The 23,208-nt window shown below is 51.8% G+C and overlaps 3 protein-coding genes across 3 annotated transcripts; 2 read left to right on the top strand and 1 right to left on the bottom strand.

The window, feature by feature from the left end:
- Positions 1-3,316: 3,316 nt before the first annotated feature.
- APOA1 (apolipoprotein A1) lies at positions 3,317-4,834 on the top strand (the record flags this gene model as incomplete). The annotated part of the gene is made up of 3 exons (XM_081281139.1): positions 3,317-3,359; positions 3,526-3,679; positions 4,218-4,834. The coding sequence occupies 3 exons, from the start codon at positions 3,317-3,319 to the stop codon at positions 4,813-4,815; spliced, it is 795 nt and encodes a 264-aa protein (XP_081137265.1). The 3' UTR covers positions 4,816-4,834.
- A 2,690-nt stretch (positions 4,835-7,524) lies between these two features.
- On the bottom strand, positions 7,525-8,977 carry APOC3 (apolipoprotein C3; the record flags this gene model as incomplete). Its single annotated transcript, XM_081281754.1, has 3 exons — positions 7,525-7,657; positions 8,656-8,779; positions 8,923-8,977. The coding sequence occupies 3 exons, from the start codon at positions 8,975-8,977 to the stop codon at positions 7,534-7,536; spliced, it is 303 nt and encodes a 100-aa protein (XP_081137880.1). The 3' UTR covers positions 7,525-7,533.
- A 5,834-nt stretch (positions 8,978-14,811) lies between these two features.
- On the top strand, positions 14,812-17,243 carry APOA4 (apolipoprotein A4; the record flags this gene model as incomplete). The annotated part of the gene is made up of 3 exons (XM_081280595.1): positions 14,812-14,860; positions 15,181-15,307; positions 16,253-17,243. The coding sequence occupies 3 exons, from the start codon at positions 14,812-14,814 to the stop codon at positions 17,241-17,243; spliced, it is 1,167 nt and encodes a 388-aa protein (XP_081136721.1).
- Between the last annotated feature and the right edge of the window lie 5,965 nt (positions 17,244-23,208).

Consider the following 23,208-nt stretch of genomic DNA (forward strand, 5'->3'; position numbering starts at 1 on the left):
AGGATGGTGGGAATAAGGACCAATGAATGGTGAGAGGCCCCGCATCCACTAAGCCAGTCTAACCCCAGGCTCTTGAAATTCCTACTGTCACTGGACCCAGATTCTGTGATAAGACCAGTTTGTTAGTTTTTCCGTAGGCCTCTGTCCAGAAAGATATCCTTCCTTTCCCAAATAGTAAAGAGGTATCTAGACTCATTTAAGCCTACGACTTGCAGTGAAATGGAGCAGACACCAGTGAATAAATAGTTTCAACAAGGAAACTTCTTGCTTAGTGAGGTGCTGTCCCACAGCTCCCTACCTCTGCTGATGCCCTGGAATCCCCAAGCCAAGAACATCCCTGAAGAGTCCTAGGGCTACATAAGCCAATAGGCCCCCATCAAAGAACAAGAAGCTAAGGCTCCTGATTCCCAGCCCTGCATCACACAGTTCTCAGCTGAAGAAGTCCAGGCACCTCTGAGCTCTTAGCTGCAGTTTTCTGACAGGCGCAATGGTAAGGAGAAGTTATAGTGTCCAGCCTCATGGGGACATAGTTAACTATGGAAGTGCTTCGGCCATAAAAGAACTGTGCAGATATTAAATATTAGGTTTAACCATAATAATTTCAGTAATAAACCAAGAGAAGGATAAAACAGTAGCAGATAGCTTGGAGTCCAATTGATAAGCTTCTCAGACCCCCCACATGCTGGCTGGGATGAAATCAACCCCCATCCTAAGAAAGGAACATCTCTTGGCTTGAGATCCAGTGGCTGCCCACACTGGGTGGGAAGTCAGTTTCCCACCCTCTCTCTAAACCACAGACAGCTGGGATGGCCAATAGCCAGACATCAGGAGTAGCTTCTGTCCTGGAGATCTGGGCACCTGCAAGCAAGGCCAAAGACAGAACTGTGGGATTCCCTGCCTTCCCGACTTCTGCTGTTAGAAGCTGAGGTCCTGGGCTATTCTGTGGCAATGCAAGTGTGTTTGTGGCAATAGGGGATGGAATCCAGGACCCGGGATTCTGGGATGCGAATAGTTACTATTTATTGAGTGCTAGTGACCTTCTTAACAGTTTCACATAGTGCTCACATTTCATGCTTATGAACAACACAAATTTATTATTTTACAAATCTGGAGGTCAGAAGTCCCAAAGGGGTCACACTAGGCTAAATTCATGGTATTCCTGGCATTGTGCTCCTTCTGGAGTCTCTAGGGGAAAATCTGTCCCTTCACCTCTTTTAGGGAAGGGCTGCCTGCATCTCTTGGCTCATCCTTCCAGTGTTCACATTGCTCCAACCTCCACTTCCATCCTCATATCTTGGACTCTGCCACTGACTCTGCCACCTCCCTCTGGATATTGAAGGATGATTGTGATTACCCTGGGCCGTCCATAATCACACTTGCAAAACCCCTTTTGCTATGCCCGATCAGTCACGGATTCCAGAGAGGAGGACACGCACATCTTTGGAGGACCATTATTCTGCCTACCATGCACACTGTGACCCCTGTTATAACTTTAATCAGAGATGGCATGTTCTATCATTATCTTCATTTAGCAGATAAGAACCTGAGATGTGGGAAGGTTATGTAACTTGTCCAGGGTCATATGACTAATAAGTGTCAGAGCCAGGATTCAAGCCTAAGGTCTCTCTGGTTCCAAAGGCTTCTAAGAGACAAAAGGCAGGATATCAGCTGGGGCTGGAGTGGGAGAGGCCTGGATCTCAGCCACTCCCAGGTCTGACAGAAACACAAGCTGATTTCTAGAGAGTTGGGGAGTTTCCTAGGGTGATGGTATAGGGTGCATACCTGCCCTGGAACCTAAGTCCAGAGACATGGGTGCTAAGTCCAGCCCTGCCTTTAACTCTTGGAGAGATGAGATGTTGATTCCTTCCACTGGTTTCAGTTCCACATCTGGAAGGTGACAGGGTGGGGAGAGGCTGGAGTAGTTGGTTTCAAAGTTCCTCTCAGCTTGGACTTTCACAGGCTGCATGACCTGGGCTTTCCTAGCGAAACTTTGCAAGATGGTACTGCAAACACCAACCGACACAGGGCACCTTCCACCTATAGCCTCTCTCAGGGGCCTCAGCTCCCTGGACATTTCTTGAGCTCATCCTGCAGATAGGAAACTGAAGCTCAGAGAGGTTATATAACTGGCTTACATTCCTCCTTCAGCAAGATGCAGACAAAATGAAACAAAAAGAAAACAGGTCTCCCTCTGCTTCCACCTCCAAGAGTCCTTCCTCTACACAGGGCATTCTCAGATCTGATAGCCACTCTCATTTGTGTGTGATCAAATGAAAACACAAACAATGTAAAGGTACATGTGTGAATGACTGAAATTCTACACTTGAATTCTGAGATTATGCTTTTTGGGTGATAAAAAGTCTGTTTTGAAGTGATGGTAGATGGTGAAGTTGGCTTTGAAAATAAGGCAAGGGTAATATCTTTTAATGACAAAATGAATAGTTGGCAACTTCATGTTGGTATCTAGCATTTATTTTGATATGTCAGAGGCCTCTGAAATCTCCGTCTGGGGCCCTGAGCATCCTCCTCCCACAACTCCTTAGTGCCACAGATTCCCTTGGATTTGGGGTTTAGGAAGCCTGTGGAGGGTGAAGAGAAGTGTATGGCACCCTGGGAACTAAAGAGGGAACCAGGGTTGGTGGCAGAAGAGGCAGGAGCAGTGCAGACAGACGTGTGAACCAATCCTTGAAATGCAAGAAGACTGGGGGGGGGGGGGAGATCTCCTGAGTGGAGGAGTCCCAGGTCCCTTCCCCTCTCTCCCTGCTACAGACACAATGCACAGTAACATGCACACACTCCCACACTGGGAGGGGAAGGGCATGATGGATGCTGCTGCCCCGAACCTGGGGACCCACAAGCCTACAGCCACCCTCATCCTGCCCCTGCCTGAACCCTTGACCTCTGTCCTGCAGCCCCCGCAGCTTCCTGTTTGCCCACTCTATTTGCCTGGCTCCTGGGCAGAGCTGATCCTTGAACTCTAAGTTCCACATCGCCAGAACCAGTGAGCAGGGACAGAGCCTGGCTGGGCTTATCTGTTTTCCAGCCCAGCCCCTACCTGGAGGCATAAATAGACCAGGGAGAGCTAGACAGTCAGAGACTGCTGGAGTGTTCCTGGAGGTAAGTGCGGGTGCCTGCCCCAGACTACTCTGGCTCCCCAGCTCTAGGTGTTGGGCAGGACCTGGGTACCTGGGGTTTTCTTCACTTTAGGCTCCTCCTCCTCCCCTGGCTGACTTCTTGGGAGAACACGGGACTCCTTCACACAAAAGGCCCCCTCAGCCAGGCCCCTCTTCTCCTCCAGGTTCCCACACCCTGCAGGATGAAAGCAGTGGTGCTGACTGTGGCCGTGCTCTTCCTGACGGGTAGGTGCCCCCAGCCTAGGGAGACTGGGGATTCTCCCTAAGTCCAGTGGCCCACCATCCTGGATGCAGTGGAATTTCTCACTTGCCCCTCTCCCACCCTATGCCTGGCTTTTCAGCCCAGCTCCCAACCCAGAGCTGCCTGACCAGGGTGTCCCTTCACCTCCAGGGAGCCAGGCTCGGCATTTCTGGCAGCAAGATGAACCCCAGTCCTCATGGGATCGAATAAAGGATTTCGCCACTGTGTACTTGGATGCAGTCAAAGACAGCGGCAGAGATTATGTGACCCAATTTGAAACCTCTGCTTTGGGAAAACAGCTAAAGTAAGGACCCAGCCTGGGGGCTGGGGCAGGGGAAAGTAGTGGAGTCCTGGGGGCAGAGAGGCCTATGGAAAGATGTTGTGGTCAGACATCCTCACCTGCTGTTTGATGAGCTGGCCCCACAGCAGGTCTTTTGTGGAGAAATAAGAATGAGATCCCCAGGCAGGGTCACAGTCTCCCAGCAAGGGCCCACCTAATCAGTAACCGAACCACATTTCACCTGTGAATGCAGCCAGCCCCTTCCCCTCCTAACTTCCAGTGCTTTAGATATAAGACCTTCCTTCAACACCCATGCCAACCCCGGTTGTTTCCCACTAGTTCCTCCTTGTGCCTCAGGCCATCTGTACAATGAGACTTGGTGGGTGGCATTCAGGGTGTTGGAATCAGTGCGTGGGAAAACTAGGACCACAGCTATTGCACGTTCAGGGACAGGTGATGGCCAGAGCCCACCCCAGGTAACCTGGGGCGCTGAGCTTGCAGATCCAGGGCAGTCCAGGCTGCCCAGGAAGCCACTCCTCAGCCCCTCTCTCTTCCACATCAGCCTGAAGCTTCTGGACAACTGGGACTCCCTGAGCTCCACTGTCAGTAAGCTGCGCGAACAGATTGGCCCAGTGACTCAGGAGTTCTGGGATAAACTGGAAAAAGACACCGTGTCGCTAAGGCAGGAGATGAACAAGGATCTGGAGGAGGTGAAGCAGAAGGTGCAGCCCTACCTGGATGAGTTCCAGAAGAGGTGGCAAGAAGACGTGGAGCGCTACCGCCAGCAGGTGGAGCCGCTGAGCACAGAGCTGCGCGAGGGCGCGCGCCAGAAGCTGCAGGAGCTGCATGAGAAGCTGAGCCCACTGGGCCAGGAGCTGCGTGACCGCGCACGCACCCACGTGGACGCGCTGCGCACGCATCTGGCGCCCTACAGCGACGAGCTTCGCCAACGCCTGGCCGCGCGCCTCGAGGCGCTGAAGGAGGGCTCCTCCCTCGCCGAATATCAGGCCAAGGCCACCGAGCACCTGAGCGCGCTCGGCGAGAAGGCCAAGCCCGCGCTGGAGGACCTCCGCCAGGGCCTGTTGCCAGTGCTGGAAAACCTCAAGATGAGCTTCTGGAGCGCCGTCGACGAGGCCACCAAGAAGCTGAACACCCAGTGAGGCGCCCGCAGCTACTGCTCCCCCATTCCAGCTTTCGGGTTCTTAGAATAAACGTTTCCAAAGTGGAAGCAGCTTCTTTCTTTTCGGGGGATGGAGGTGGGGTGCGGGACGCTTGAGAGCACTTCCAGGTTTGAAGAACTGGTGTGAGCCATTGGCGTTGGAGCAGAGACTTCAACAGTTCCGAACACAGCCTGGGCCTCTGCAGGGTCTTAGTCCATATTGGAAGACCTGATGGCGCCTGACTGGTTTGGAATGACAGTCAACTGAGTCCTTGTCTTAACAAGGCGCAGACAGAAAGGAGGTAATGGAGGGCCAGGCAAAGTGACAGATAATCAAATGCCAGGAGACCTAAAGAGGCTCAAATGGAGGTGTTGCAGCCCTGCCTGCGGGGGGAGGGGGGGGGTCCAGGAACAGGGCTGGGAGAAGTGGTTCCCCCTTCCCAGAGGTGTTCCCCTGTGGGAGCTGGACGGAAAAGGTGTTCACCTGAGCAGAGGGCAAGAGCCTTTTCTAGCTCTGTGATTCAGCCTGGTGGGGTGGACCTCAAGGAGACATTGAAGGATTTGGGCAGGAAGTGCTTGGAGTTAGCCCTTTTCTCTTTTATTTACTCAAAAACCTCTTAAGCAAACGCTTCCCTTTTCTTTTTGGCAAGGGCAGGACCCCCCCCCCCCTCCTGCTACTTTTCCCTTCCCAGAAACAGACACAGCTGTGGAAGCTGTCTGTCCTATCCTTGTGGCTCTGGGTGCTGTTGTTCCCTCTGGCCAGGCCAGAAACAACCACCACCTCTCCCAGGTAATTTGCATATTTTTATTCCCAAGATGGCTTCATCTCCATCATCTCATTGCGTCCTTTCCCAGATCCTGAACAGATTGTCATTAGATTCATGTCACCATGGTGAGGCTGAAGCTTGGACTTTTGAAGTCACTCACTGAGGCAGGATGGGCTAGGTTGCTCCTTTTAGATCCATCTGCCCATTGGCATCTGTGATTATTTAAAGAAAAAAAAAAAGCACGTGGCCAGGCACTCAAGTTCCTATGAGTCTGTATACATACATGCACATGCTCAGATTGACATCCCGCCACCCTCTTCATGCTCATCTCTGTATGGCCCCATGGGCATGCATGTGTTTTCATAGATCTGGGCAGCAATTCCCTGGAGCCTCCCCCTCTGTTCCCTCACCCCTGCAGCAGGGCCTTTTGCCCTGTGGTACAGGCCTCTAGATTTATTTTTATTTTATTTATTTGTTTGTTAGTTTGTTTGTTCATCACTGGGGATTGAATCCGGGAGTGCTTTACCACTGAGTTAATCCCCAGTCCTTTTTATTTTTTGTTTTGAGATAGGAGTCTCACTAAGTTGCCCAAGCTGGCCTTGAACTTGCCATTCTCCTGACTCAGTCCCCCAAGTTTCTGGGATTACAGACATGTGCCACTACACCCAGCTCAGGTGCCCAGATATTCTATCCCTTCATGACCAGTGTAGCTTAATGAATTCTTAGATAACAGAGTGGGCTTTTTAGATTCTAATCATCCGGAGTTGCATTTGGATGGGAACATTTCTCAGGTGTGGGCACTGAGGTTCCTGGATATAGTTGGGCAAGAAGAGAAAGCCAGGTGAATTTCCAGAGAGAAAGCAGTCTCTAGTTGGAGCTGTTTGCATTGATGGTACCAAGATCTGTAAGGAGCCCATGCAATACCTGGCAGAGGAGTACCACAGCTTTTCTCTATGCCAACTGAGCAGAATATGGAAAGCTGGCCCAAGCTCAAGGTCTGGCCCTGGCATTTGTTACGGGGCAAGTGCCTTTACCTCTCTGAACCTTGGCCTTTTATCTGTACAGTGGGGGCCTGATCTGTGGTCCCAGATCTCTCTCATGTGAACATCTGTTGGGGCTGGGGGACACAAGGAATAGCCCCTGTTGGAGGTGACCTTGTGTTCCTTCTTGGTTCTGGTCCTAGGGGGCCAATCAGTTCAGCTGTAACAATGACAACCATTTACTAGGCATTTCTGATGTGCAGGTGCTATGCCGAATGCTTTCAAACAATGTTTCATTTCATTTTCACAACAAATCAACAATGGAGGGGTATTTATTGTACCCATTTTACTGATAAGAAAGTGAAGCTGATATGAAGTGGTGGAGCCAGTACTAGAGCCAGTTATGTCTTACTCCAGCCACTACCCCATCCCACCTCCTTCCCTTAAGTGTGTTTCAGAAGACCAGGTGGCCCTGACAGTGGAAGTCACCTCCAAATTCTGGGGAACACACACCATTTCAACTCTGATGATGACATAAAAGTGTCAGCTGGGCATAGAGCACACATTCAAGTCATGCTGTAGAGCACTTGACAGTGATTACAGAATCGTCAACTCTATTCTCCTGTTTGATCTTCCATACAGGAAGATCATCTTCCAGGCAGACCCAGGCAGGGTGAGTAGGGCTATTCCTACCTCTCAGGTGAAGAAACTCAGGGCAGGGGGCACTGGCCCCCAGGCCCACCCACAAGAGAGTCCCAACTCATTCCAATGCCCGAATATGCATGGCACACAAGGGATATCCCACTCGCGGCAGCGTCTAGTTCAACTTTATTGGGAGGTGGCATGCCTGGGTGGGGCCAGGGGGTGGGAGAATACTACCCCTTTAAAGCAACCTTCAGGGGCAGCCCAGGAGGCTGCAGAACCCAGGGAACTGGCAGGATGGATGAAGAGGCGGGCATGGAGCAGGAGATCTCAGAAGGCCTCAAAGGACGGAGTCGGGCTGGCGTCGGGGGTGGACTCCCAGAACCCGGAGAACTTGTCTGTAAATGAGCTCCAGTAGTCTTTCAAAGAGTTAATGCCACCGTTCATCCAGCCCCTAGGGGTAAATCATTACGAAGGAAAGAAACCTGAGAGCTCTTTCATAGGCTATAGGACCCCCCCACACACACACATCCCCGCTGGCTGTCCCGGCTACCTACTCTCCTTCACCCAGCAACACCCCTGGGACCACATACAGTTGCCATCCCAAGAAGAAGAGATGCAAGGCCCAAGTCAGACCCCATGGTTTCCCAGGTTGGAGCATGCTGGCCCTTCCCCCACTGCAAACCCTAGGGACAAGTCTTGGATGGGGAGATGTGTAAAGTCAGGGGTGCTGTTGTATTTCATGCAAATGGTGTCCCCAGGACCCATACAAGCTAGTGGCTCTGAGCGGGTGGGCAGAAGGAGGCAGTCTCTCATTAGATAAATCACTGGAGAATTAATTAGCTGTGTAGTTTGGGCCAGGTCACCTAACCTCTCTGAACCCAAATTGTCTTATCTGCAAAGTAGGGGACTAATACCCACTCCACAGCTGAAGCTGAGGACTAAGAACTTTTGCAAATGCCTCTGCTACACAAATGTGGCCAAAGCCAGCAGAGTGCAGGCTGACTGAGGAGGAGCTGAGGACTCATAGGTGGGACAGACTGCAAGAACAAGGGCAGACTTCTGCTCCCAGACAGACACTGGCCCCAAGGCTTGGAACAGCAGGAGTACATCCTGACACCCCAGGCCGGAGATGGCTCAGGTGCAGCTTCCTCTAGCCCAAGGATAATCAGAAAAGGAAAGTAGACGTGAGGGCTAAAATGGGCCACCTAGGGCTGCACTAGGAGAAAGAAAGGAGACAGAGGAAGAGAGTCTCACCCCCGTCATCTCTCCCACAGCCGCCTGCAAAGGCCCCGTGAGGGACCAGGGAGGCTCAGTCAGAGAGGCTCAGAGAGGTGGAGGCTCAGGAAAGCTGGAGAGCCACAGTACTATCACCAGAGCCCCTGCCAGGACAGGGCCAGGTGGGGATGAGGGAGAGAGGGCCAGGGGTGGGAGGAGAGCCAATGCGTGTACCTGGCCCGCTGGGCCATCTCAGAGTCCTGCACTTTGGTCAGTGCATCCTGGGCGGTCCTGGTGGCGCGGTCCATGTAGCCCTGCATGAAGCTGAGGAGGGAGGCATCCTCGGCTTCAGTCACTCCTGCCGGGAGAACAGGATTGGGCAGAAGCAGCTCAGCCTCCAGGGCTGGCTCCTGGCTCCTGTGTGCTCACCGCCCATGAGGGCTCAGGATACCCAAGCCACCTCCCACCCTGCTCCAGGCCCAGTCCCCTCAAGGTGCTTACGGGCAGAGGCCAGGAGTGCCAAGAGGGTCACAACAAGGAGCACCCGGGGCTGCATGGCGCCTCTGTTCCTGTAGGGAAGTATCCTGTGAGGGGCACCTCTGGATCTTCCCTGGACATGGCATGGCCACTGAGGTGTGACCTGAGCCAGTCAGCAGGAGAAGCCCCTACTCCTGGGCTAATAAGTGGGACTCTGGAGACCTAGGCCCTGGGGGGTAGGACGGCTGGTGGGATGCTGGAGAACTCCACTCTCCAGAATGGGGATCAGGACACCTGGGGCCTGACTGCTAATATGCTGAGTGACTAGGGGAAGATTGCTGTCCCGCTGCAGGCCTCAGACTTCCTGTCTGGGGAGGAATGGTAGGGAAAGGTTTCTTCCAGGCCTAAGTGTGCAAAGTGAGGGACAAGTGTGCAGACTGGTAGCCAGCTCCAGCTGCAGCTCTGCCACCACCCTGTGAGAGGCTTTGGGCAAGTGACCTCCCCTTTCTGAGCCTCCGTCTTCCCGAAGGCACAACGAGGGTAGGGGACTCCTGGACCCCTGAGGCTTCCCAGGCTCTGGCAGGCTGCTCTCCAGGCCAATGCTGGGGGCATGGAGCCTCCTCCAGCCCTCTCTATCCTCTTCCCGCCCTGGCCTCCTCCCCAGAGGTATTACCTGGAGGAGCTGCTTCTAGGGATGAACTGAGCAGACAAGCGAGAGGGTTCTGACCTGTTTTATATTGTCAGGACAGGTGAGCAGGCACCGAGGGCCTAATGAGCTGGGCAAAGGTCACCTGCTGACCAGGGCCTGAGGCAGGGAGGCCAGCTGCAGCCAGCTGCCAGGAGAGTTGAGAAATCCCTTGGAGGTTGCACCCATGCTGTTCTGTCACATAGCAGCAAGCCTGCTCAGCCCCAGGTGGGCCTGGGGAGACCTCATTCCCTCCCACAGGCTAACTCCCCAGGGAGAGGCTGGGCAGAAGGGACAGAGCTAAGGTTAAGGGGACAAGCCAGGGGCTTTGGGGCCATCTCAACCCTTCACTCTATCCCTCCCTCCTCCAAGTCCTGACAACAGCTGGAGTGAGGTGTGGGGGCGCGATGGGGGTTGCTTCTTTGGACTTGGGAGCCAAATGGGTTGGGATGGTGGTGTCTGAAGGGAAGACGCTGAAGAGCAAGTGGCAGGGCCTGTGTGGGAGGCTGAGTTCCCCAGCCCCCAGCCCAGCACCTCCCCAAGGGGCTTCCATCTCTTGCTGCTCTCCCAGCAGCCTCCATGACTGAGCCAGAGCAGGAGTTGGTGGGAGAGGGCCAAAGCCTGCCCTGAGCCCAAGGCCTCTGCCCCTCCCTCCTCCCATGCTCCTCACCTTGCCCTCTGGACCCACTGGTAACACCCCCTGGGACAGAAACAGCAATCATGGCTGGGGCCCTTCCAAGCCAGGCAGCTGGGACCAATGCTCTCCCCTGGGCTTCAGGCTCCTGAGTCCCCTGGCCATGTGGCATCTGGGAGGAACAAGGGATGGGGAGCCCCATTAGCAAGGGAAAGGGAGGGCACGGAGGGCTCTATGGAGCTGTCCAGGAGAGGACTCATGTTTCAGGGCTGTGGCCAGGATGACAGCATCAGGGGACATTGTCTTATGGATGCTAGGTCTTTGGAGCCAAAAAATTCCAGGTTTAAATGATGCCTTGGGCACTGACTTATATAACCCAGTGCTAGATCTAACATCCCGAAATCCCAATTTTCTACTCTGTAAAACAGGGATAGAATCTGGATTTCCCAGAGTTGTGAAGAGAAGCTAATGAGCACGTGCAAAGCAGCTGGTCTGTGGAAGGGGCTCCGCAAACCTCTGTCCTCCCTCCCAAACACTGCGTCCTTCCCCAGACAGTCCAGTCTGAAGGCAGGAGGCATAGAGTAGAAATAGGGCCTGCTTTAGATAGGCAGCCATCCTCTGAGGAGGAAGTAACTTGCCCCATAGAGCAAAATCAGAGGCCTGAGGAACTGGCCCGTCCTACCCTCAGAACCCTTTACCTATGGCTGCAACTTGAAATTCTGCTATGAGAGATTCGTTTATTTAAGACTCTGTATTCTGCTACCATGCAAATATTCAGAATCCTGATAATTAGGCATTGACTCCATTTTATTTATTTTCATTTGTTGTTTTTTTTTACATTTATTTTTTAGTTGTAGTTGGACACAATATCTTTTTTTTTATTTACTTATTTTTATGTGGTGCTGAGGATCGAACCCAGGGCCTCGCACGTTCATTCTAGGTGAGCGCTCTACCGCTGAGCCCCAGCCCCAGCCCCTTGACTCCATTTTGTAGGTAAGAAACCTAAGGCTCAAAGGGTTGTAGACCCACGCATAGGCACCTGGCCTAGCAGTGGCAGGACAGGGAACTAGAAGCCAAGTCTTTCTTCCAACATGACTTCAGTCTGGCTGGTCCTAGGTGATCTGGAGAGATGAGACCCTGAGTGACTTAGTGGTCACCCACAGATCTGAGCAAACTGTTTCAGCTTTCTGAGAGCAGAACTTGGGGACAGAGTGGGGAGGGAAAGAAGGTGATTAGAGGTCACTGAGGGATCTGAGTATTAGGGAAGGCAGAGGGACTGCTGTGCCCACTGTCCTCTTCTGTCCCAGCCTGTTCCTGACCTTGGTAAAGATCTGATATAGTGGGTATCAGATCTCAGGGCCACTGAGCCCAGGGAAGTCAGAAGATGTGGGCAGAGAGGCCCTGCTGGTTGGTGCTGAGTTGGATGGAGAACCAGTTGCCCCATTTAGCAGGATGCAGAATGAGGCCTGGGACCTGATCTCTTTCAGTGGGTCCTGTGCCCTCCAATGGGTCCAATATGGGCCTCAGTGGTGGCCTCCTGATGGCAAACTTAAGCTGCCTACCTCTCATGCCTCCCTGGGAAAGAGGAGACTGTTCTTGGCCCAGGGTCCAGAGAGAAGCTGGTGGCAGGTGGAGAAAAGGAGGGGCTTGACCAGCTGAGATGCTCCTCTGGACCTGGGATGACCGTCTCCACTTCTGCTTGGGTCCAGGGGAGGCTAGTGCAGGGGCCCCTGGGATCCGTGTCCCTGCTGCCAGGCTGGGCTGTGCAGCCTGATTCTGCCCTGTCAGCCAGAAGCCCTCCACAGACCTCTCTGCTGAAAGTCTTCCCCGTACCCCACACAGATTCTTCTTGTGACAACAAGAGCTCTCCCTCCTTAGTTCTGCCCTGGAAGGAGGAGGGGTGGCCTAAAGCAGACATGGGGACACATATTCAAGTGACTTGAGGGCCCCTAGCAGAGCCTGTCCCTGACTGGGCCTGGGCTGCCTGCTCCCGATTCTGACCTCTGGACTGGGCCCTGCTGCATTCCCAGGTGACAAGAGGTGACTGTATGTAATGCCCAACTGTCAGTCAGTCTCATTGCCGCCCCAGCCACGAGGACCATCTAAGCACAGACAAGACAAGCACACTAAAGCTCAGAGAGGGACTTTAGTCCCCAAAAGATAGCAGCCCTGGGTGGTGCCTGATGTACTGACTCACAGGCCCAGGCCTGCCTGTTCTTTCCACCAGCAGCCCGGGCATGGCACGGGGCTCTCTTTTTTTTTTCCCACCACCAACGCAAATCATCTCTGGATGGACACAAACATGGTCACAGACACTGGGAAGTAAACATGAGCATTCCTAGTGTCACCACAGCATGCTGGGAGGCAGCAGGCCCCTGTCCCATGGTGTGGATGCACATCCAGCCGAGCCAGTCCCCTAGCTCTGGGCCCAAGTTTTGTGCCCACAGATGATTCAGAGATGGGCATACTTCTGAGAATCTGTCCATATCCTGGCAGGTGCCCCTGAACACCCCCAGCCAGCCAGACATTCCTAGTGTGGGTTCACCTGGGCAAAAGGTGAGACAGAAGCACCTCTGGACCTGTCCCACCCTGGTGGCACCTGCTGCTTGGACTCTGGGTCCAGGAGGTCAGACTGCGGCTGAGGTGTCTTTCGTGATTCATTGCCCTCCTCAACTCTTGCACAGGGGGAGGAACGGGGGTTCTGAGCACTGATCTTTGTACCTACCCCAGGCTGGACTGTGCCTGATTCAGCCTCAGGCCTGGGACCATTAGATCAATGTTATAGGAAGCCTTTTTGGGGTAAAACCCAGCTAACATTCAATGAGTACCTACCATGCACCAGGTGTTGTTGTAAGCATTACACAGATTATCTCACTGAATCTCACAACCTAGGAGGAAGGTACTATGATTATATCTCATGGAGGCAACTGAATTCAGAAAGGTTGTGAGACTTGCCCAAGGCCACACAGATGGTCTGTGGTGGAGCCCATACGCAAAGTGTGGGAGCCCGACTCCAGAGTGTGAACTCAACAACTACTGACAGAGCATAGGCTGCTCCAGGAGGGAGTGAGCTCCCAGACATGAGAGGCAACCATGGTAATGTACAGAGCACCGCAGGGGAACGGGGACCCGGCAGAAGGAACACTGCCATCAGGCCTTTTAGCTCTTTTCAACCCCATGAGACACCAAGCCATTTCTAGAATATTAAAAAAAAAAAAAATTGAAGATGTGGTAAATCAGACTTGGCACATTCGTGGTCTACTCTTGTTGCTCTTGGTTTACAAATAATCAGAGCCCACCTATGTGCCCAGCGTCCACTTGTGGGCAGCAGCCGGCAATGCAATACGATGAGTGTCATCACATAATCACGGGGATGGGGGGATGGACGAGCACTAACACAAAGGCCCGTGCTTTCCCCGCCATCTCACCTTCTCAGATGTCTTTCTGTGATTGTGCAGAAAAATTGCAAGAGATCCACGTAAAAGACCTCCTAGCTTGGGTGGGAGGGTCCTCAAGCCTCAGTTGCTGCAATTCTTCACAAACTGAATGCTCCTGCCCGGGGCGTGTGGCTGGAGGTGCAGTGGGCAGCAATCAGGCCTCGGGATGTCAGGATGGCCCTGCTCTTCATCATCCTGCCTCTAGCCCACCTGATGACCCTTGGAGGGTGAGGTCTCGCTCTGCCACTCTCTTTAGAGGAGTGAACCTTCCAATGCACTCCCCCTTTGGTCCAAATCAGGAAAACAATATTATTATTAATAATAACAACTAGTTGTCAGCACTTTCTCTCTACCAACCAGCACCCACTTCACAAGCACCATCTCATTTAATATACTGAACAACCGAGGCTCAGGACTTTGAATAAGTAGGCCAAGGTGGCACAGATTGGCAGTGGTGGGGCATGAAGTAAACTTAATACAATTTACCCCCCTCAGTACAGGGACCTGCCCACTCCACCTGCCTTCCCAAAGGCTGTTGTGGCACCTCCTCCTTGAAGGACCTGGACAATAGACCTAGATCTTAGCTCCCTGCGCTGTCTCCAGCCCTGCATGGGCTCTGTCCAGAGTGTGGTCCTCTGAGATGGAGTCAGGGTTGGTGGCAGCTGTGGGGGTAGGGGGCTGTCTCTCCTGGGGCAGATAGAAAAGATGAGGACCTTGTTCCCCCAGCCTGGCTCAGAACCAGATCTGCTAGCAGGACCTCTGGGGCATCAGTCCTGGCTCAGGGGATCCCTTAGGCCACATTTCTCCCATAGCTTCTAGCTCTCCTCCTGCCCTTCCGCACTGGGTGGGGCCCAGCTCAGCTCAGCTTCTTCTCACCGCTGCCTAAGCCCTGGTCTGTTGTCAGCTTCCACGTAGTCTTAGGGTCACTAAAGTCCAAGAGGCCTCCTAGGAATGTGTCACCTTCCAGCGTGGAGTCACACTGGGGAGGGAGGGAGGGAGGGAACCCGGAGGGGCTTTAAATGCCTGGCAGGCTCTGAGCTTCAGTCAGTTCAGACACAGCACAGGTGAGCTGTCTGAGGACCTTTCCTGCACTTCCCTCTGATTCCAGGAAGGATCTACTGCGACCGAGACTTTTCCAGCCCAGCGAGGAGCCCAGGATGTTCCTGAAGGCTGTGGTGCTGAGCCTGGCCCTGGTGGCCATCACCAGTGAGTAGAAGCTGCCTTTGGACAGGACTCTCAGGCTGTACTGTGAGTGGAGCATGGTGGAGAGGCCAGAGGGCACTTCAGAGTGCCTGTCAGTCCCCAGCTGGACATGGTGTCTGCCGGGCTGCCAAGCAGCTCTCTCACAGGAGAGCTGGCTGGTGCCAAGTGATGGGCCGACACACTGACACTGGTGCTACTTAATGAGCCCAGAGAGGGAAAATGGTCTGGGCTTCCCCATCATCATCCAGTCTGTAGCTCTGAACTCATGCAGAGGAGCCGGGAAAGAAATGGGTCCTCACAAATGGCTTTCCATTTGCTGCCAGGTGCCCAGGCTGAGGTCAATGCTGACCAGGTGGCCACTGTGATGTGGGACTACTTCAGTCAGTGGAGCAATAATGCCAAGGAGGCCGTGGAACAGCTCCAAAAGTCAGAAGTCACCCAGCAGCTCAAGTAAGTGGGGTGCAATCTGCAGAGCAGGGCTTCTTAAAGACCACACCATGAGTTGGCAAGTCTGAGCTTAGACCCCAGCACACAGGAACCTCACTGCCCTGCCACTAACTCCCTGCGGGACTATGGACCCTCTGGACCTGGGATCCACAGGTGTAAAGGGGGATTGGGTCAAATAATTCTCAGGGTATCTTCCTGTATTCATGTTTGAGAGTTTAACAAATGGCCACAGTTTACCACTGAGGCTCATGGAAGAAAGGGAAGGAGGGAAGTGTCATGTGAGCACAGGCTCTCATGAAATCAGGAGAAGGCAAATGGGGGTGTTTGGGAAGCCTCTGGGCACATACAAGGAAAATAGCATGTATGCTGCTGGAAGTAACTGGCAGAGGTGAAGAAAATTCTATTATGCAATGTGATCCTATATCACAGCGGGGACCTCAAAGTCCAACCCTACTTCACAGATAAGGAGGGAAAAGCAAACTTTCTGAGGTCACATGATAGTAGATAATGGCACTCAAACTAAGTGGGAGATCCAGAGATACCAATTCAGTGTAACAACAGTCCATTGCATCTATTCCCTCAAATCATGGCTCCCTAGAGAGGTCACAAGGGAGAAGATGGGTGGACTCAGTACCCTGCAACACCCATCTGTCCTAGGCAGGGTGTAGAAGAGAGTTTTATACAAATGGACAAGGTCCCCTGTCCCCATTTGAGGATTGAGCCCAGGCCTCACATGCTAGGCAAGTGCTCTACCACTGAGCTACACCCCCAGCACTTTTTAAAGTTTTATTTTGAGACAGGGCATCACTCACTAAGTCCCAGGCAAGCCTCCAACTTGTGACCCTCCTGTCTCAGCCTCCCGAGTGGCTGGATACAGGCATGGCCTGAAAAGTTCCTGGTATTTAATGTCAAAAGTAACAATGGCCCTCTTGTGCCCTTTCCCTTCAGCACCCTCTTCCAGGACAAACTTGGGGACATGAACACATACGCAAGTGACCTGCAGAAGAAGCTGGTGCCCTTTGCCACGGAGCTTCATGAACGCCTGACCAAGGACTCAGAGAAGCTGAAGGAGGAGATTCGAAAGGAGTTGGAGGATCTGCGTGCCCGCCTGCTGCCCCACGCCAATGAGGTGAGCCAGAAGATCGGAGACAACGTGCGTGAGCTGCAGCAGCGCCTGGGGCCCTTCGCGCAGGAGCTGCACACCCAAGTCAACGCCCAGACCCAGCAGCTGCGCCAACAGCTGACTCCCTATGTGCAGCGCATGGAGACCATGCTGCGCGAGAATGTGGGCAACCTGCAGGCTTCCCTGACGCCCTATGCCGATGAGCTGAAGACCAAGATCAACAGCAATGTGGAGGAGCTCAAGGGGCGCCTCACACCCTACGCGGATGAGCTCAAGGTCAAGATCGACCAGAATGTGGAGGAGCTGCGCCGCAGCCTGGCCCCCTATGCACAGGATGTCCAGGAGAAGCTCAACCACCAGCTAGAGGGCCTGGCCTTTCAGATGAAGAAGAATGCCGAGGAGCTCAAGGCCAAGATTGCTGCCAATGCTGAAGACCTGCGGCAGAAGTTGACGCCTGTGGCGGAGGACGTGCAAAGCAAGCTGAAGGGCAACACTGAGGGGCTGCAGAAGTCCCTGGCGGAGCTGAGCGGCCACCTGGACCGACAGGTGGAGGAGTTCCGGCGCAGCATGGAACCCTACGGAGAGGACTTCAACCGAGCTTTGGTGCAGCAGATGGAGCAGCTCAGGCAGAAGCTGGGTCCCTATGCGGGGGACGTGGAAGGCCACTTGAGCTTCTTGGAGAAGGACTTGAGGGACAAGGTCAATTCCTTCTTCAGCACCTTCAAGAAGGAGAGTCAGGACAAGCCCCTGGCCCTCCCCCTCCCGGAGCAGGAGCCAGAGCAGGAGCAGAATCAGCCCACCCCGGTGGAGGGCTGAGCTGCCTCTGGTGCCCCCAACCCACCTCCACAGACACCTGCCCTGCCCTACAACCTGTCTGTCATTCTGTCCCTAAGCATTTCTTGTATGAGCTTGAGGACACATGTCCTGTGGAAAGTGATACCCCCTCTCACTATTCAATAAAAGTGCTGAGAAGCTAGCCCCTTTTGGTTGCCATGTGACTCCTTGTGGATGGCCTGAGGTGGGAGGGAGATCACTGCTTGACAGAGCTTATTAGTGGCCTGACAGGAAGCTCTGGGGGCCACCAAGTGCTGGGATGGTGAGACTTCAGGAGGGATGGCTGCTGTGGTGGAGAGGGGCGTGTGAGGAGTGCTGTAAGGAGAGGTGGGAAAACGTGTCGCACACTCTCCAAAGACAAAAGAAAGTCCTAAAGCCAACAGTTACTGAACATCCTCAGTGCACCAGTCATTGCTGTGGACAATGAACAGCTTTTGCGGTGCCAGTGTTCCCAGCACTGGCTTTTACACTGAGAGGGACACCTGGTAGTGCTCGCTGGCTTTGGAGAGCTTACTCTACAGTCCTGCCTTTTATGGTCTTGCCTTTAACTTATTTAAATAAAGTTTAGTTTAGCCTAGCCCACCCCACCCCATTATAAATGTGATTCGTGCTTGCTTGAGAATCTGTCAACCTGTGGCTAAACCCATGGTCTCCAGAGTTGAGAAGAGGACGGAGGAGAGTCCAAGGAGCAGGGGTGGAGCCGCACTGAGCCTTCAGGGTCCTGGGACACTTTATGTAGCAGCCTCTGGCCAAGTGACCTGCCTGTCTGGAGAAGAAGTTGTGGCCACTGGGGTGAAGGACAAAGAGCTCAGAGGGCCCGAGTGGTATCAGCACAGTCAGCTCTGGACAACTGCAGCCCCTGGGATAGGCCCCATCCTCACCCCCAAAGGCTCATACTTCCTCAAGGAGGGAGACTTAGGGATGAGCCAGTGGAAACCTTGGCCCCTGAGGACTTGGCATCTTGGTTATTACCTTTGACCTAGTCTCAGTCTCACTTTCACTCTTCTCCCCAGAGTGGGGACAGGGCCCTCAGGGCTGTCCTGGAAGAAGCCCCGAGCATGCTGCGTGGGGTACTCCTGGGGGTGTTCTGGGGCCTCCTCTTTCCCTCCCGAGGGTGGTGGCTGCAGAGGTTCTGGGCCTCGTACCAAATCAAGTGTCTGCCTCTTGGTAGGTACATATGCTTGGCACCAGGGTGTGAATTCTGGCTTTTTGGCTGCCTACTGGGTGAACTGGGGCAGATAACTGAACTTCTCTTGGAAGGTAGGAATGATGATTTTCAGCTTGGAGAGTTGTTCTGAGGTGCTGATGAAGCAAGATCTGTTAAGCACCTAGCCCAATATTTGGTGCAGAGTAAACAGGCAATAATTGGTATCTATCTTGCTGCTGGAGTACAATAGAGGCCAGATCTATGTGATCTCCCCTTCCTGTGTACCTCCTTACCCCAGCTACAGGCCATGCCCTCTAACATGAGGCCACCAGGGCTGGCCAAGAGCAGACCCCCTGATTCTCTCTGACCTCAGCTGTTCTCACTCCCATACTCCAAGCCAGTAAGGTGGTGCAATGTCCACCTCCACCCCTGGCCACTAGCAGGGCAGAAACCTACCAGCAAGCACATCTGGACAAGCCCACCAGCACCTGGAAGTTTCCTGGATGTTTTTAGAGAAGGCAACACAATATTAGGGCACTAAAAAGAAGTGGGACAGAGGCTAGTTGGGTTTTTTGATAGGTCTGGAAGCTTCAGAGGTGCTCCCAGACCTCCTGGGAGAGCTACCTAACTGAACGCTGTCTCCAGGATACCTGGGGCTCCAGTGTGTCCCTAGCTTGGTTCTTGGTGTTCCTGGGTGGTACTCCTGTATCTTCCCCACTGCCCCCAAGGTCTGTCCTGCATGCCTCTAAGGGTCCTGCCACAGTCCTGATCCACCTGGGTGGAACATGCCTGCTCTCTCTTGCACCTGGATTTCTCACCTGAGTGTAAGTCTCCCTGGTCACTGGCCTGGCCGCTGTCTCCTTGTAACAATATTGCTTTTGTCTGTTGTAATGGACTGAAGGTTGATACCTGCCCCACAAACTCACAAGTTGAAATCTCAGCTGCCAACGTGATAATAAGAGGAGGAGGAGATTTCAGGAAGTGATTAGGTCATGAGAGCAGAGCCCTTATGAATGGGATCAGTCCCTTAAAATAGAGACCCCAGAGAGATCCCTGTCCCTTCCACATTGAGGACATAGCTAAATGGCACTATGATGAACACAGAGGATGCCCTCATCAGACACCAAATTTGCTGAGGTCTTTATCTTAGACTTTCTAGCTTCTAGGACTGTGAGAAGGAAATGCCTGCCATTTATGAGCCACCCAGTTTATGGCATTTTGTTATAGCAGCCCACATGGACTCAGGCCACCGCCCAGCCTCTGAAGCACTCTTGCTTTGCATGGGGAATTTCCTTCTGATGAGTTGGGTTGAAGGGTTGTTTTTGTTTTTGGTACCAGGGATTGAGCCCAGGGGCACTTAAACGGCCATATCCTGAGGGTCTTGTTAAGTTGCTTAGGGCCTTGCTAAGTTGCTGAGACTGGCTTTGAACTTATGATTCTCTTGCCTTAGCCTCCCTGGCCAGCTGCTGGAATTACAGGTGAGCACTACCACACAGGGCTGTCTGCCACACAGGGCTCTCTGATGAGTACTGAGGGTACTCAGAGGATGCCTCCTATTATAGGCTCTAAAAGTGCCACTCTCTTGCATTCCAGCCTCTAGTGCCTTGAGTCAGTGACCCAGGGCCTCTAATCAGCAAATCAGATCTGATTGCCCCAAGCTGGTCTGAAAGCAGAGGTAGTGGAGAGGCTTTTCTGTTTGCAATCAGTTTGCAAACTTTCTTTTTTTTTAATATTTATTATTTAGTTGTATTTGAACACAATATTTCTATTTATTTATTTATGTGGTGCTGAGGATCGAACCCAGGGCCTCTCATGTGCAAGGCGAGCGCCCTCCCGCTGAGCCACAACCCCAGCCTCACCAGTTTGCAAACTTTTTGTTTGCAGTTTGCAGCCAGGCTAGAGCCTCAGTCCACGGTTTGGTTTTAGAAGTGGCCACCAGGCAAGCTGAGCTGTCCTGTCCCTGTGGTGCCTGCAGAGCTGTTCTCAGTGGTTTAATTCTGGGAAGTGACTGTGGCCATGTTCCTCCCTTAGTTTCCCTTATTGTCTATTTTTCAAAACAAATGCTCCAGCTTTCCTGGAAATTTTCTTGAAATTCCTAAAAATAGTTTGATAAATTCTGCTTCTATTTATATCTTCCAGAACAGGTATCTGTGGCTAGCACTTAAGAACATTCATTGACAGACTCCTTAGTCTTCAGGGAGATTTCCCTTTTCTTGGCCCTTAAAACCCACACCCTCATCCCTGCCCTGCTCCAGGTACTCCTGCTGGCTTGTCTGAGGTGGAGATGGGTCTGTCTCTCAAGGAAGGCAGCCTTCCTCTTTTGTTTCAAGCCAGTGGGCAGCTTTAGTCCCCTGTGGCCCAGTCGACCCCAGCAGCTGAGATGATGGCACAACTGAGAAGATTAGGGCATGACCATCTGTTCTCAGCTCGGACAACCAGCCCCATCTGCCTTTTTCAAAGCCTCTCTGACATCTGCTCTCAGAACTCCTGTGAGTTCCACGGACTAGAACTTCTGAAATCATGAGTCACAATAAACCTTCCTCTTTTTAAGTTGATTTATCTTAGATATTTGTTACAGTATTGGACAGATGATGAACCCACCTTTAAGGAACACACATGCCTATCTGTATGTGATCATAAAAGAAGATGAAAGACTCCAGGGACAGCTAGACCTGGGAGAGAATGCTGCTTGACAGTGCATGCCAGCTGCCAACAGGAGTCCCCAAGAAACCAGAAGGAAGGAGACCATGAAACAGATAGATGGCTTCAACTGTTTCATGAGTTCTCTATGCAAGCATTTGAAGAATGCAAAAGGAAAGGGGGTTGAGAAAGGAAAACAGGGGATAAAAGAGAAGAATAATCCCCCCCACCATGATGACCAGTGAGAAATGTTCAGTGGCAAGGACTATAGAACTTTTTTACGGCAATAGAGCTGATGTCATTGCTCACTAGTATGAGGTAGTTTTTTAAAGCACACCATCTGAACCATCTTGACTTGTGCAACCTTCATGACAGACCGTGACATCAAAGGTGCAATAGGTGAGGTACAGGCAGTTCACAATGGTGAGGCATGTTACCTAGCAAGTGTAGAGATGGAATTTGACCCAGGACCATCCAGAAACATAACTTTTGTCTGCCAGCCTGTGATGCTAAGTATTCTTGTGGAGCAGAGGAGGCCCCTGCATGAAGGACAAGCTCGGGTTCTACCCCATCATATTGGAATCCCAGTGTCTGACTTCCATGATACAGAAATTTGGAAGCATTGGCAACCACAGGGCTCCTCTTGGGTTCCAGGGGTTTTACCTTCTACTTTGTATTGGGATTTCAGATAAACTTTAAGCATTACTTTTTTTTTTAAGAGAGAGAGAGAGAGAGAGAGAGAGAGAGAGAGAGAGAGAGAGAGAGAATTTTTTAATATTTATTTTTTAGTTTTCGGCGGACACAATATCTTTGTTTGTATGTGGTGCTGAGGATCGAACCTGGGCTGCACGCATGTAGGCGAGCGCGCTACCGCTTGAGCCACATCCCCAGCCCCAGCATTACTTTTATTTTTTTTCAGCATGATTCTACTCTTTATTATAAGAAACATATGACACGGTCTTCATTGGTTTATACATGTTTTGCTTGGGAAAAATAAAAATAAAAATAGGCACATCATTCCTTGGAATTATGTTTTTACCTATTCATAAGCACTGGTTCTTAGTAATAATGTAATGCATTTTTTATGGTCTTTTTTTTATTGGTTGTTCACAACATTACAAAGCTCTTGACATATATTTCATACATAAGATTGAAGTGGGTTATGAACCCCCAATTTTACCCCAAATGCAGATTGCAGAATCACGTTGGTTACACATCCACAATTTTACATAATGCCCTACTAGTAATTGTTGTATTCTGCTACCTTTCCTATCCCCTACCATCCCCCCTCCCCTTCCCTCACATCTTCTCTCTCTACCCCATCTACTGTAATTCATTTCTCTCCTTGTTTATTTTCCCATTCCCCTCACAACCTCTTATATGTAATTTTGTATAGCAATGAGGGTCTCCCTTCATTTCCATGCAATTTCCCTTTTCTCTCCCTTTCCCTCCCATCTCATATATCTGTTTAATGTTAATCTTTTCTTCCTGCTATTCCTCCCTGCTCTGTTCATAGTTGCTCTCATTATATCAAAGAAGACATTTGGTATTTGTTTTTTAGGGATTGGCTAGCTTCACTAAGCATAATCTGCTCTAGTGCCATCCATTTCCCTGAAAATTCTATGCTTTTGTCATTTTTTATTGCTGCATAGTACTCCATTGTGTATAGATGCCACATTTTTTTAATCCATTCATCTATTGAAGGGCATCTGGGTTGGTTCCACAGTCTAGGTATTGTGAATTGTGCTGCTATGAACATCGATGTGGCAGTATCCCTGTAGCATGCTCTTTTAAGGTCTTCAGGGAATAGTCCGAGAAGGGCAATAGCAGGGTCAAATGGTGGTTCCATTCCCATCTTTCCCAGGAATCTCCAAACTGCTTTGCAAATTGGCCGCACCAATTTGCAGTCCCACCAGCAATGTACAAGTTTACCCTTTTCTCCACATCCTCGCCAGCACTTGTTGTTGTTTGACTTCATAGTGGCTGCCAATCTTACTGGAGTGAGATGGTATCTTAGGGTGGTTTTGATTTGCATTTCTCTGACTGCCAGAGATGGTGAGCATTTTTTCATGTACTTGTTGATTGATTGTATGTCCTCCTCTGAGAAGTGTCTGTTCAGGTCCTTGGCCCATTTGTTGATTGGGTTATTTGTTATCTTAT

The sequence above is a fragment of the Spermophilus citellus genome, assembly GCF_964194105.1.
Source record: "Spermophilus citellus genome assembly, chromosome: 2".
NCBI lineage: Eukaryota > Metazoa > Chordata > Mammalia > Rodentia > Sciuridae > Spermophilus > Spermophilus citellus.